This window comes from Protomyctophum bolini (genome assembly GCF_963924005.1).
Source record: "Protomyctophum bolini genome assembly, chromosome: 1".
NCBI classification, from domain to species: domain Eukaryota; kingdom Metazoa; phylum Chordata; class Actinopteri; order Myctophiformes; family Myctophidae; genus Protomyctophum; species Protomyctophum bolini.
Window position 1 is genome coordinate 49,627,020 of NC_137862.1, and position 14,788 is coordinate 49,641,807.

General features: G+C 41.8%; 3 protein-coding genes across 3 annotated transcripts; 1 reads left to right on the forward strand and 2 right to left on the reverse strand.

Annotated features, from left to right (window-relative positions):
• Positions 1 to 766: 766 nt before the first annotated feature.
• Positions 767 to 5,627, forward strand: LOC308336623 (uncharacterized protein). Its single transcript, XM_080794063.1, has 8 exons — positions 767 to 820; positions 1,006 to 1,114; positions 1,757 to 1,899; positions 2,342 to 2,452; positions 2,980 to 3,091; positions 3,541 to 3,742; positions 4,854 to 5,195; positions 5,388 to 5,627. Exons 1-8 carry the CDS (start codon positions 794 to 796, stop codon positions 5,575 to 5,577), a joined length of 1,236 nt encoding a protein of 411 aa, XP_080650189.1. The 5' UTR covers positions 767 to 793; the 3' UTR covers positions 5,578 to 5,627.
• Positions 5,628 to 8,253: 2,626 nt separating this feature from the next.
• On the reverse strand, positions 8,254 to 11,272 carry LOC308336457 (UDP-glucuronosyltransferase 2A1-like). Its single transcript, XM_080793822.1, has 2 exons — positions 11,038 to 11,272; positions 8,254 to 10,051 (listed from the first exon to the last, which is right to left on the reverse strand). The coding sequence occupies exon 2, from the start codon at positions 10,040 to 10,042 to the stop codon at positions 8,462 to 8,464; it is 1,581 nt and encodes a 526-aa protein (XP_080649948.1). The 5' UTR covers positions 10,043 to 10,051; positions 11,038 to 11,272; the 3' UTR covers positions 8,254 to 8,461.
• A 1,803-nt stretch (positions 11,273 to 13,075) lies between these two features.
• On the reverse strand, positions 13,076 to 14,585 carry LOC308320657 (UDP-glucuronosyltransferase 2B20-like; the record flags this gene model as incomplete). Its single annotated transcript, XM_080771250.1, has 1 exon — positions 13,076 to 14,585. Exon 1 carries the CDS (start codon positions 14,573 to 14,575, stop codon positions 13,076 to 13,078), a length of 1,500 nt encoding a protein of 499 aa, XP_080627376.1. The 5' UTR covers positions 14,576 to 14,585.
• Positions 14,586 to 14,788: the final 203 nt, after the last annotated feature.

The window sequence follows — 14,788 nt, forward strand, 5'->3', positions numbered from 1 at the left end:
AGAAATTACACGACAGATGGAGCCTGAATACAAATGTGCCATTGTGGTGGGGTATTCCCATTGCAGGCACTCATGTGTTCGTTAATGAGCACCAGTATATGACTATGAGTACCAGTAGGGGCGCTGTTGTGCCAGAAACAGAGAGAGGGATAGTGCTGCACTGTTGCCTGCTAATGAGAGAGAGAGAGAGAGAGAGGTGGGGGGGGGGGGAGTTGCACCACTCAGTTCACACAGGTGTGATTTTTTAAATATCCAAAATGAGTTAATAGCACATAGGCAGACTCTTCACATACTAGACTCTAGTATGTGAAGTACTAGACTCATACATACTAGAATCTAGCATGTGAAGTACTAGACTCATACATACTAGAATCTAGCATGTGAAGTACTAGACTCATACATACTAGACTCTAGTATGTGAAGTACTAGACTCATACATACTAGACTCTAGTATGTGAAGTACTAGACTCATACATACTAGAATCTAGTATGTGAAGTACTAGACTCATACTAGACTCTAGTATGTGAAGTACTAGACTCATACATACTAGAATCTAGTAGCCTATGTGAACATTTATTTCAGACATGCTCTAGTAACTAGAGCATGTCTGAAATAAATGTTAAAATAAAGGCACACAAACACAAGCACGCGCACACGCACGCACGCACACACACGCACACACACACACGCACACACACAGAATGTAATAATATCTTCAATCCACACACAGAAAAGGTGCCCTGCAGGCCAGTAGCGGTCAATGGGACGCATACACTGCTGGTGTCAGCCTACATGGAGCACCGTCTCCCAACACGACAGGTAGGCCTATGTCATAAAACAATTTCATGTTCTATTTCTAACCACCAAAAGCGTGCAGGTTTTCGCTCAGCTGATTTGGCAAATTAACTGCAGTCATGCAGCTAGTTTAATGTTTGGCCGGGATGAAAGCTGACCTTTTCATAGCACAAGAATGGCACCACTTCATCTCTGCCTCGTCCTCTCAGGTCCGTATCATCGCTGTGGCACCGCGGAGAGAAGCAGTGGCCTATCTTTGCCTCCTCTCATGCCAAGAAAAAGAAGAAGATTGGTCCTGGAATTATAGGAGGCAACATGGTAAAGATGAGACACTTTACTGTCAGTAAAATCTTAAGATCGTATACCCTTGACTGTGTCACTAGAGGTGGCCAAGTTTGCGTGGCCGGTTTGACTTTTCTTCAAAACACACTTTTTGCTCTTCCACCTACAGCTTTTGTGCAAATCTCACAACAAACGCTCTGGACCTATCCGATTAAAAAACCCATCTATCGTTCGGCTGTAATTGGCTTCCAAAGTAAATGGGAGGGGCGGCGGGGCCTGTTTTACAAAAAAGGACACAAATCCCCAACGTGGAATGTCCAATCCACCCCAAATTTCATTCACATGTGAGGGTGGTTTAATCAACAGAGAGCCCAAAGCAATTCCATTTTCATCCACAGGGGGCGCCGCAAATGCGGAAAAATGTTTATTGCAAATATATTTGGGGAATAAATCCGCTATGTTTGTGATAGCGTCACAATAGAGACAGGACATTTCCCTCCCAATCAGTAATGTGATCTATTACATCGCATTACCCACACTGTACATAATTTGGTGTTCATATATTCAGAACGGATTTTCTTTTCTTTCTGAAAAAGGGCATGCGTGTTCAGCTGTCAGAAAAACATATTTGTGTTATATGCTGTTACTTACTTGTATTTATTCATTCATTCATTCAAGGGAAGTTTCACATTTCTGAGGGTGACAGCACCTTCCACTCGAACCATTTTGACTTTGAGTACGGAACATTGGATATCCTGTGTCCCGTCCCCGCAGGCTGTGGGGTACCCTTCCAAGTTGCTGTAATTAAAGACGGTACAAAAGTCATAATAAATTATGCATTTTAACACTTGATTCAATTGAAAACTCAACTGTATTAAGCATGATAAAAAAAAAGGAGAACCAGGCTCTCAAAGTTTAAAAAGAGGAGAAGATACTTTATTGATCCTATATCCTTTGGATTAATAAAGTATCTTCTCTTTTTAAACTTTGAGTGTCCCGGATCTCCTTCTTTTCTATTTGATGTCTTATCCTGACTGATCCAGGAGCACCGGGTTGTCTCTTTGCTTATGAAATATTATGAATCGGTCTTTAAAGCCCAGACCACACCGGTAGGGACTCCTTGAGACCTTAAAACGGTTTTGTCCCAAGGAAGGATAGTCCCTATACCGCTGTGGTTTGGGCTTAAAGATTGAGCTCAGAAAAAGTGGCCTATTAACAAAAGTGAATTTGTTTTTGTTTGTCCTCCCAGGCACGGTTTTAGAGCAGATGCCAGTGTTCCTGGAGGTGTTGAACCAGGAGACGAGAAGTGACTCCTTTCCTCACAATTTCACTGTCGGCTTCACTGCAATGTTTGATTTCACCAACGTTCTGCAGGTACTGCTCCTCAACACCCAGCATATTCAGTAGGCTAACTGCATTGTCAAACAGTGTTGTTTTTGGCAGCAAATTTCTATTTTAGTTTAGTCATTTTTGTACTTTGGACTGAAACTTAATTTAGTTTTTGTCATATTTTAGTCACCTAAGTGACTAAGTCGTCTTAGTGTTAGTCTACTAAATGTCATGAGATTAAATCATACAGTTGATTTAGTCGACTAAAATGTTGTATTTGCCGTTGTAATGGCTCATTTTACATTTGCTGAAAATAGCAGATCTACAAGGTCACAACGCGTTGCAGCGCAACGCGTTGTGACCTTGTGACCTTGGTTGACGAAATTGTCAGTATATTTAGTCATAGTTTTTGTCATCATGGCTTAGTTTTTATTTAGTTTTTATGTAGCTTTTGTCCGTGAAAAAAGGCAGTCGACGAACATTTTTCGTCATAGTATTCGACGAAAACAACACTGTTGTCAAAGCTCAGTTGACCCCTGTGAGTTATTTACAGTGTGTGGCGAACCTTTCAGCTGGTCCAGACCATGGAGATGCTGAGACTACTGGGGGTGACCAGAGTGGTCATCTATAAGACCAGCTGTAACGCAGATATACAGAGGATTCTGGACTATTACACACACATAGGTAAACATATACTGTACTTCTGTGGAGACAGGATCCTTAAAAGGGGTTCCCCTTTTGGTGTTTTAAGCATTACGTTATACTTTAGCTTTTGAAAAATAGCAGATCTACAAGCTCATAGGGCACTGAGGGCAGCGCTACGAGCTTGTAGGTCTGCTATTTTTGAAAAATCGTGAAAACGTGGCACAAATCTTTGAATAATCTATTCTTTGACATCAAACATTTTTAACTCAAATCTTTGCTTCTGGCCGGGGGGTCCCTGGAACAACATATTTTCAGATGGGGTCGGCGGCCAATTACACATTATATTTGGGGGTCCTTGACATGAAAATGTTTGAGAACAGAGGTTTTTCAGAAAACTGTCAGGATTTAGAAGTCATTTGTAGAATCGTCCTCAGGTCTAACAGGGTTAAGACCAGATCCTTTTCTTTCTCTGTATGTCTCCCTCCAAGGTCTGGTGGAGGTGATTCCTTGGTCTTTACCCAGATTTGTGAAAGTGTCTGACAGCTGGCACCCTGCACTCAGTCCTGGACAGCTACATTACTATGGCCAGGTCGCTGCTCTGAATGACTTTGTCTACAGATACATGTACCAGACACGGTATATCGCCATGCAAGACGTAGATGAGCTCATACTGCCGAAACAAGTGGACAGGTAATTATTTCAAGCCTGGAATCTATATGATTCTCTGTCAAATCATTATCTGAAAACTTATTTAATAAATTATTTATTCATTTATTAAAGTAAATTAAATTCCAGACCTATAATCATCCTATATAATCCTGTCCATACATGTTGGCCTTTTTGAATTGTTTCATAGAAATATCAAGAAATAATATATTTTAATTACTCAATGAAATGAAATTAAAGAAAGACGAGTTCCCTCGTTTTGGCACAGGTGGGTCCTGGGTCGTGGAGAGAAGAACGAGGTCCCGCGTTCTTGGCATAGATTCGGTTAAGTGTTTTGATAATGTGGTTGTTGTTGGATGTGCATATATATTTACGTATTCAGTTTTTGTCTCGACTGAAGCGTACTCCAACGTTTGACTGATAAGCGCGATGTCATCAGCGAAGCGCGGTTTCATACTACATGTCACTCCTCCATCTCTCTCCCCCATTTCCTGTCAGCCTACTGTCTGTCCCTCAAAAAAAAACATTACAAAAATAAATGCTGGACAAAATTTGAAGAAAATAAAACCAGTGGCGTTTCCAGGAATTACATTTGGGGCAGGCAAGATGAGATATACCTGTCAAACGAGTAGGCTACAAAGGCTGGGTGATTGCGGGTCGCGCTCTACACACAGCGGCCATTCCGCTGTCCACTAATAGTTCTCAGGTCTCTTTTTTCTCATTGTATGGATTTTGGCCAGGCAGAAATGGATGTGGACAGGCATCGCCTTATTTTAGATACGCCACTGCATTAGACCAGGTCGTATTTCCATGTTACTTAATAGTCTATATCAGCTTGAAGTTATTCAGCTGTAGGCTTGGGATACTATTTACATTATGAACAGAGGATATATACAAAACAATTGATATAGGAGTGATGGAAATAAGTGAATTAGCACAACACCCCCATACTTCCGGCAGTCTTCCGGGTGCTTCAAAACGCCACTGAGAAACTTCCACTGAAATGAATAGCGGAAAGGGGGGGCTTATATTAGGGGAAATAGCCAATAATTCCTTTTTCTTTTACAACATAACACCTGGACCCAAGAAAGCCTTCTAGCATGGAATTCTCATTAACATAAGAATTTCTCACCAGCTGGTCAGAGCTACTTCCACTGCTGGAGCAGAAACACGGGGAAGACTTTGGTTACAGTTTTGAGAACAACGTGTTTCGTTCCACTGTCTTCACCTCACCTCCGAGCTCCGGCGCTCATGAGCATCATGCCGGATGCTGCCCAGAGTGGCAAGGAGTATCTGGGGTCAACATCCTGGCACACCTCTTCCACGAACCACCCCTTTCCCACACCACGGCGTTCAACAGCTTTAAGGTCATCGTAAACCCCCGGGCTGTGTTCAGACCCACCATCCACGGCCTGCTGGACTCTATGAAGGGGTGTGTTTGGGTCGACCGCACAACGGCAATGTTATATCATACTAGGTAAGGAAAAGGATTGATGGGTTTGTACGTGTGTTCTGTATATAAATGTACTTGTACAAAAAGTGCATGCAGAAGTGGTTGATGGTGTCTCATGGGGAGAACATACAAGTGGTACTGTAGTCTATAGCAGTATAGAATTTAAAGAGTATATTATGATTTGTATAACTGCAGTATGTTCTATCGCTTCTCTAGACCTCCCTTCAAACCCTTTTCAGCAGACCAGCTGGTGTATGATGGCCGAGTGCTCAGCTACAGCACACGTCTCATCCCTGCCGTCAATACCGTCCTAAGACAGACTGGATTCATACCACTGCATGGATACTCACCATCCGTGACATGTTCCGTCTCCCTGCTGTTTTTTCTTGTGTTCCTTGTTTACTAGTCATAGACTTTTTACTTTACTCGTGTTCCTTTATTTTGTGGTTTGTTAGTGTGTCCTGGTTTCCTCTGTTGCCAAGCTGTTACCCATTGTAGGAGCCAAAGAGTGCTTAGCTACAGTGGTTGTCACTTGGTTGGTGATGGGTGTGGGCACCGCATTGACGTTCCGTTATTGGTGGGAGCGTCTCTGTGGGTGGCCCTTGGTAGTCGACAAATATGCGCGTCTGAACCAGCTCACTCCTAAGGCTGTTTGAACTTGGAGGCAGGGTGAGCTGGGAGGATGCACTTTGTTGACCGCACAATACACTTTGTTATAGTTTGATTCATTCACGTTGTTTGCTCACTGTTTGATTGTTATTTATTAGATTCTTTGCACATATTTATTGCATATATATATATATATTTATTGTATTGTAATATTTTGTGCACTGAGCTATATAAACATTTTAAACTTTGAGCTTGTTTGGATATGAATCATTTTATCATTGTTTTGTCGCGCGTCATTACAGTTTGTTTTTAGCTCCCAGGCTTAGCCTGCCGGCATGAGTAATTTATTGGTAAATTATTATCAGGCACAACACCCATCTTGCCTCACCAGTCCTGTGATTGCCCAGTGTTTCCACCTGTATTCTCTCATTCATAGTCTCCCAGCCTATCCCAGTGTTGATTGTCAGTTGTGTTTACCTGTGTCTAGTTAGTCCTTTTGTTCAGAATGCTTTTATGAAGTTAGTTTATTTGTCTCGGTCATGGTTTAGCACAGCAGTTGTAAGAATAAAGGTTGGCATGCTACAGTAAAAAGGAATGGGCTGAAGCCAAAGCTTATTATGTCCACCTTATTAATATTTATTATATTAGTTGTTACATATTTTTGATATTTTTAGATTGATATACTTTGTACTTTATTTGTCTTGTAAAGCACTTTGCGCTGAGCTCTATAAATAAAGTTTATTATTATAGTACAGTGGTCTTTAGATTTAGTACAGTGGTCTTGTACAGAGCTAGATACAGTACAGTGGTCTTTATATGTGGTACAGTAGTCCATAGATGCAGTACACCGGTCCCGTCCCTTTCAAAACTTGTATATAACCACATTACATGCAGAGCCCTGAGGTCAGCCGATCAGTTGCTGCTGGTTGTTGGTCCAATGACCAGCCTAAAAAACAGAGGTGACCTCCACTGTTCCAGAGACTAGGTAACAATGTAAGAAATGGGACCTTTTTTTTAGCCTGTTACCTGGCAGAATCTTAAAATACACCCTTCAAGGATCAAGAAAAAACAGGTGATGTCAAAAAATGTGTAGAACGTTTTCAGCAATATTTGTATTATTGTATAGAAAAGTTGGTCAATTTGTCTCAGTACGTATGTCTTTTCCTCCAAAAGTAATGTTTTTTTCCATTTTCGGATTTGGGTAGGATTGTGTAAGAAAGGGATACACTCTTCAAGGATTCAGAAAATAACTGTTGGAACATAAAAATCCACCTAAAGATTTAGTAAACAGAGAAATATAGATGTGATCCGAACATTTTCAGCTATTTTTGTGCAGTTTTCCCCCCGAAAGTCAATATGTGCTTGAATCTTCATAATAACAATTTTTTTGAATTCCTTGGGTCCAAATTGTATGGAAACATGTGTTCATTTGTCCCCGTTAGTTGTTTATGTCAATAGTTAATTTCTCTTGTCTCTTCATTTGCATATTTAGGTAGGATATGTGTAAGAAAGGGTTAAAAATGAACCCCTTGGGACATTATGTTTTCTTGTTACCTGGCAGAATCTTAAAATAGACCCTTCAAGGATTCCGAAAAAACACTTTGCGCGTGAACCCCTCGTTCCATTTAGACTACAGCTTTTAACCCACTTCATTTGGTTTATTACATTTGGTCTGTGTTCAGTAATGCATATGCAGAATAATTCAATATTGCAAACGTTCTTTCAAAGAGAGGCTGAGATTTGAAAGTTTGTAGCGGTCTACAGTACTTGCACGCTCTGCTTGCACACTGGCCTACTTGTCTGCAACAAGCAAGTAGGCACTAGTGCAGTTCTAGTTTATGTTGAATTTGCTAAAACATCATTTTTGGAAAAAACGAAAAACAAACATGAAATGCCCAGTCACCATGCTGCACCCGTGATGTTCCTTTTTACTGACACCAACTTTAAAATAAGAATTGAATGACTATCAATACGAAGACACTGAAAAACACATCATTTCTATGGTGGTAGAGGATGGAAAGAATTAAAGGACCACGAAACAGCAACCAACGGGTGCGAAGAGGAGCAGAACCACGGGCGGGACTTGACAAAGGGTCAATTCCCTGTGGGGGTCTTCCAGACCCACAGGGACACGCCCAGGGTGCCGGGCCAGGTTCTGGCGAGTCGCCTGCTTCCGAAACGGTTGAGAAATTACAGAGTTACTGTGTCCGTGTGGGGGAATTAGCAGACGACACTCTTTCTCTCACAAGTAAGAGTGTGGTATTCTCTCTCTCTCTCTCCCCCGTCTCTGGAGTCTCACATGCATGGCACACGCTCCACATTGTAATTAGCAGGCAACAGTGCAACTCTCTCAATTTCTCCGTTTCTAGCTCAACAGTGCCACTTTGGCACCTGTTGGTACGCTAATAGGGACTTACATACAGACACCCTAAACATAGGGACAGACATTGCTGTTTCTTGGAGTGGCATAGTGCTCTTGTCTTCATGTCTTTATGTATGTAAATTGTCTTGATCTTTGTTATGTCAAATGTGTGTATATGTGTTCTGCATACTTGGCTGCTGAGTCGCAAGACAAATTTCAGTGTGAACTGACAATAAAGTACTATATCCTATCATATGTCCCAGGGACGGATTCAGATTCAAGAGGATCCTTGGGCCAATTATCTTTCCCCCCCCCACATTTAGTCAGATTTCATTTTTCTTCTAACACATACTCTGGAACATAAACATTTCACAAAGGTAGCAACGGTCAGCAGTGTAACAAAGACACATACTATTAAGAACAACATGACATCTACAGAGTGGTAAGAGTACCAGGGCATTTTGTATGAGTCTGTGCGGAGGTGAGCAGCTCCTTTGTGTCTCATAACAAACTCTATCCAGAAGAGGGCGCTGTCCAGCGGCTTCATTGGTGTGTCTCTGTGCAACCTGGAGAGTCTCTGCATGTTCGTCCTGTAGGAAGGCTCATGGAGAACCTCCTCGATGCCTTTGAGTAATACGTCTTTGGTCATAGTAAAAATGTTAATTATCTTTGCTGCACCCCGTACTTCCATTTTAAATAGGTTATCACTTTGATCAAAAATCAATGGGAGTCCTATAATAGGAACTCCATGGTAGATGGCTTCATAAATACCATTTGTTCCCCCATGTGATATAAACGCTTTGGTCTTTGCATGTCCTAACAGGTCATTCTGTGGCATCCAGTCAACCAGTAAAGTGTTGTTGCCCAGAGTAGCTGGCCTGTCACCTTTATACCTCCAGATTACTTTCTGAGGTAGCTGGGCAAAAGCTGCAGCTATCTCATCTGCTAAGTCATGGGGAATTTCTCCAACCATACTGCCCAAAGACATGATAATGACTCCATGTTCCCCAGAACTCTGGACAAAGTCCTCCAGGTCTTGAGGAAGTAGTTTAGCCGGTTTACACTGGAACCCACCCATATAGACAACATTAGGCATGGTGGGGCGAGGGAACTCAAACACAAAGTCAACTCTCATCAGCCACAGGTCTGCTGCTTGAAACAGGGAAATGTAGTCTACACCAGGACCCAAGTAGTTTTCCAACAGACCATCATAATGTGGAGTAATATAATTTCTAATCGCAAATTCACTAAAGGCAAAATTCAATATATTGATTATTCTTTCCACAAAGTTCATTTTGTCTGATAGCTGTAGCCCTGGCAGTGGAACATAAGAAAGAGGAGAAGGTGCAATCTTTAAATGACCTTCACCGTGGCTGGTCCATCTCACATTGAAGACTAGTGGTAAACCAAGGTAGTGAGCAAATATAGTGCCGCTTGGCATCACGGGGTCAGTCAGAACCAGGTCATATTTGGCATCCTGAAGAGATTGCATCAGATCTTTGTTTTCAAACATGTATTCAAGTATTTTACAATTGGTCTGGTGCATTTCGCTAGCCTTTAGTATGTATTCCTTTTGTATCTGGAAAAGAGTCCAGGCAGATTTTTTTCCTTGCCACAGAGTTTTCAGAAGTCTAGATATGAATGTCTTGGCAAAGTCCTCATCATATACACCTTCAATGTCAATCGTGATTGAAGTGTAGAACGGTGATGTTTCCTTAATTTCCCAGCTGTCCTTTGGTCGCACAACTGAGACCTGGTGCCCCCTTGCATGCAGCTCTTCAACTATGACTTTCATGTTCACCCAGTGACTGCCCTCAAAAGGAAAAACAAGAACTTTACCACCATGAGCAAAGGCTGAACAGAGGAAGAGGACAGCGATCCAGGTCAGGGGGAAATGCATTTCTTCACTCTAAAAGCAAATGAAGAGGACATAATACATTAATACAATGCAAATATGCATTGAAATAATACAATGCATATTTTTAAGAAATATTGTGTCAAAATAGTAGACTGAGACTTAGAATTAATTTACGACCACCAAGCTTTGTTTTGTGTGAAACCAGGGACGTATCCGGCACGGGGACAACTATATTTGCTTGCAACTATATTTGAAATCTGTGTTATTCATGTCCTTACTCATGTCCTCCCCACACAAGCCCTTATTGGCCCTCCACATAAGCCCTTATTGGCCCCCACACAAGCCCTTATTGGCCCTCCACATAAGCCCATATTGGCCCCCCACACAAGCCCTTATTGGCCCTCCACATAAGCCCTTATTGGCCCCCCACACAAGCCCTTATTGGCACTACACATAAGCCCTTATTGGCCCCCCACACAAGCCCTTTTTGGCCCCCACACAAGCCCTTATTGCCCCCCACACAAGCCCTTATTGGCCCCCCCACACAAGCCCTTATTGGCCCCCCCAGCCCCAAGCCCTTATTTGCCCCCCAAATAAGCCCTTGTTTGCCCCCCCCCCCCCCCCCCACAAGCCCTTACTGGCCCCCCACATAAGCCCCTATTTGCCCCCACATAAGCTCGTATTTGGCCCCCCACACCACCGGCCCCCACTTTCTAAAAAAGGGCAGGTGCTCAAGCCCCCCTAGCCCCCCCTCTGCACGTGCCCCTGGCCCCCTTCTGTGTGCTGTAGTGTAGTGTCAGACGCAGAGCTATTTCTAAGGCTCTGGGCAGACCCAAATACACCACTTATACTCTGTGTGCAGTACTGGCAAGCTCTGAACACTTATTGCCACAGCTGGTGCAGCAACGTCCTGAAGATTAACATACCGGTATGTTCAAGGGAAAACCCAGAACCCACACACTAATGATTTCTTGGTATATAATTTACAACATTTCAATCAAATCTCACATAGTGTAGTGTACAGTGCTCATACTCACTCAGAACTTGGTGCAAAATAATGTCCTCCAGTCAGTCCAGTGACCTCCGCAGTCCACAAACGCTCTTCTCCTCCCGCACTCACAAGTGTTAACTTGTTTTGTGTTTAGCTTAGCATTAGCTACATTACAACTGGTTGTGTGACTGACAGACTAGAAACCAGTCTAAACCTAAAACCTCCCCCGGGTTTATTTTTTTCCTTTACAGGGCTAAACTGATACAAAACCACCCTGACAAACTGTGTGACTCGATCGTAACTGAGATGCAACGGGATTTGACAATTTACAGAACAATTTACAGAATGTATTTAAACACTTTATTAATTATTATGTCCGATCTGTCCACTCGAGTCAATGGATCTGGCCCCACCCCTCTCTTTCTCAGTCAGTTGGCTCTGGTGACACCTCCCCAATAACAATTCTTCGACGGAAAAAAGAAAGAAAGAAAGAAAGAAAGCAACACATCTGTAGCAGGGGTTTCAAAATTGTAAACGACATTTAACAGTGTACACAACATTTTATGTTTTAGCTTTATTCTTTTCTTTATTGCTCTGTAGCCTAAAGAACTTTGAGCTGCATTTCAGAAAGGTGGTATAGCCTACATTATTATTATTATTATTATTACTGTTTATTCATTATATTATTATTATTATTATTATTATTATTCAAGTTAACAACTTGGGTAGGACTTGGACTTTCATACTGTAGGCCTATGGAATTTTATCAGATAACAAAGTTGGCCAAAGGTGAGTTAATCTAGCCTGGGAATGGGATCCAGCCTGATTCACTACATTCATGGATTTATAGCCATTTATAGCCTGGCTGGATGCCAGGCTATTAAAAGAAGAAAGATCATGCACATCCAATCCTCAAAATGTAGCAGGTGTTGCCTTTTACCTATTTTTGCTAAATGTTCGCCTTTTATACAGACCAAACCCACAATACAGATGGTGATTCATGTGGTTAATATGTTGTATGTAGTAGAAAGAGACAGAGCATGTGCATGTACACTGCTGGTCCTGACTCCTGAGTATGATTTTCGTTTTATATGTGCAAAGTTGCAAACAAACATGTGAAATGACAAATAAAGTCAAGTCAACCTTGAACCTTGTGTTGACATGAGATAAGCTGGTTTAGGGCAGGCCCATTCATAGGCCTATTGTGAGGTGCGGTCCGATGCTGGTCCTATTCCAAAAGACAAAAAAGGATTTTGTAACCATTGCTCAAAGAATCAGGGCAGACGGATATTGAAAATACAAACCATTTCCCCCCATAGTACATATAGTCTGACACCTTAAGTCAGGTTTTGATCATATAAAGTAGAGTTGTAGAGTATATAATCAGAACGTGCAGTCATCAGAACCCAGAGTTCAAAGACAAGACCACATGATTATAAGAATCAGAGTCCAGAGTTAAGATATTGTGCTGTGCAGGCCTATGAGATGGATTTTGAAAAATCTCAAGGTTTTTACTTTAAAACTGTGGATACTGGAAGGATACTGTCAATGTGTAAGCATTGACAATAACTACTGGCCTTACAATGCACTTAAACATTGTCATATCACGTATGCAAATAATTGTCATGATTTATTATCGTCACCGTGTGTGGAAGGCAGGCATGTCAAGTCCGGTGTTTAAAAAACAGTTAATACAACACGAGTCGAGAAACATGCATGTGGAGAGACAGACAAAGAGGGAAACAGAACGTGACAGTTATCAACTGTTATCTAATAATTAAGACAAGCATAGTTTCCCTGATTGCCTTGCTGTACAATCAACCTGTATTTGGCAGATGGTTATAGGCCATATAATACACAAATACATTTTTGATTAGGCTATTTGAAAAGAGCAAATAATATGTTATGGCACTGGAGGGATATTTTTTAGAACAATGTCCAACACAAAATAAACAAGAAAGAAAATAATCCAATTATAATTACTAACATAACTTGTTTTCTGTGTTTATTGTACCATAATTCTACATTGCCTTGCAGTATGATTTACTGTATTATTATGATTGAGAAAACATGATATTTCACCATCATTCTTGTTTCTTTTTTCTTTTTAAGCATTTCTTAACACAGAAATATTGGACACATGCAATGAAGAGAGAAGTAACCACTGCAACAGCTGCCAGCAAAGTCACAACCACATCAACAGAGTGGTAAGAGTACCAGGGCATTTTGTAGGAGTCTGTGCGGAGGTGAGCAGCTCCTTTGTGTCTTATAACAAACTCTATCCAGAAGAGGGCGCTGTCCAGCGGCTTCATTGGTGTGTCTCTGTGCAGCCTGGAGAGTCTCTGCATGTTTGTCCTGTAGGAAGGCTCATGGAGAACCTCCTGTAATGCTTCAAAAAAGTTGTTATCTTTGTCCACTCTAGCCATAGTTAGGATCTTAACTGCTCCTCTCTCTTTGAGACGCCGGAGGTTGTCGTGTTGGTCAAAAAATAAAGGTAGACCCAGAATAGGGACTCCGTGATATATGGCTTCTTGAACTCCATTTGTACCTCCATGAGCCACAAATAGCTTTATCTTTGGGTGCCCTAAAAGATCATTTTGTGGCATCCAGTCAACCAGTAAAGTGTTGTTGCCCAGAGTAGCTGGCCGGTCACCTTTATGCTTCCAGATGACTTTCTGAGGTAGCTGGGCAAAAGCTGCAGCTATCTCATCTGCTAAGTCATGGGGAAGTTCTCCAACCATAGTCCCCAAAGACATGATAATGACTCCATGTTCCCCAGAACTCTGGACAAAGTCCTCCATTTCTTGAGGAAGAGGTTTAGCAGGTTGACACTGGAACCCACCTATATAGACAACATTAGGCATGGTGGGGCGAGGGAACTCAAACACAAAATCAACCCTCATCAGCCACAGGTCAGCCCCCTGTAATAACTCAGTAAAGTCTACGCCTGGGCCAAAGATTTCATTGCAGACTGATTGATATTGAGGCAGAATTAAGAAAATATTCTGAACTTGCCAAAGCGAGTAGAAAACTAGATTTTTTACTCTCTCAATGAAAGTCATTTTGTCTGATAGTCCTGAGCCCGTCATTGGAACATATGATAAAGGTGAGGGTGCAATGGCAAGATGTCCTTCACCACCAGTTATCCACCGGACATTATAAACTAATGGTAGCTTAAGGTAGTGAGCCAATATTATACCTGCACCCCATGCCGGGTCAGTGAGAACCATGTCGTACTTAGTCTCCTTAAGGATAACCATTAAATCAGTGTTTTTTAACATGGTAGTGGCCATTTTGCACACCATTCTATGGTTGTTAAACATTGCATTAAACATCTCCACCTGCAAATTTACAAAGTTTAACAATGAGCCCTCTCCCCTCTCGATAGTCATTAGATTCCTAAGGATTGGATTCACAAAGTCAGGGTCAAGCGCTTCAGTGACAGGAATGGTGATCACGTTGTAATATGGAGAATTCTCTTTGACGTACCAGCTCCTTGTGGTCCGTACCACCGTAATATAGTGTCCCTGGGAGTGAAGAGCTTTGATGAAGATGTTCATGTTCACCCAGTGGCTTCCTTCCATAGGAACAATCAGAATCTTGCCTCCTTGACATAGTCTCCATGGCAGAAACAGAACTGATAGTAAAAGATATGAGCCCAGGCTACCAAGAAATACTTTCATCTTTAAGCTGAAAAAATGAAATAAAAACAGGTTAGAATGTGAATCAACAGTTCTGTGCAGAGGACAGCGGTGTGGTTTGCTCTTCAAGCAACTGAACAGATGCAAAGGTGGTCT

What these genes read in the sequence shown, in the direction of transcription:
- LOC308336623 (XM_080794063.1), top strand. Translation starts at nt 794, where the DNA reads ATGGAGCACCGTCTCCCAACACGACAG. An exon ending in TAATTAAAGACGGTACAAAA is followed by an intron (nt 1,900 to 2,341) that starts GTCATAATAAAT and finishes ACGGTTTTAGAG; the next exon opens with CAGATGCCAGTGTTCCTGGA. An exon ending in CTGCCGAAACAAGTGGACAG is followed by an intron (nt 3,743 to 4,853) that starts GTAATTATTTCA and finishes ATTTCTCACCAG; the next exon opens with CTGGTCAGAGCTACTTCCAC.
- LOC308336457 (XM_080793822.1), bottom strand. Translation starts at nt 10,042, where the DNA reads ATGCATTTCCCCCTGACCTGGATCGCTGTCCTCTTCCTCTGTTCAGCC.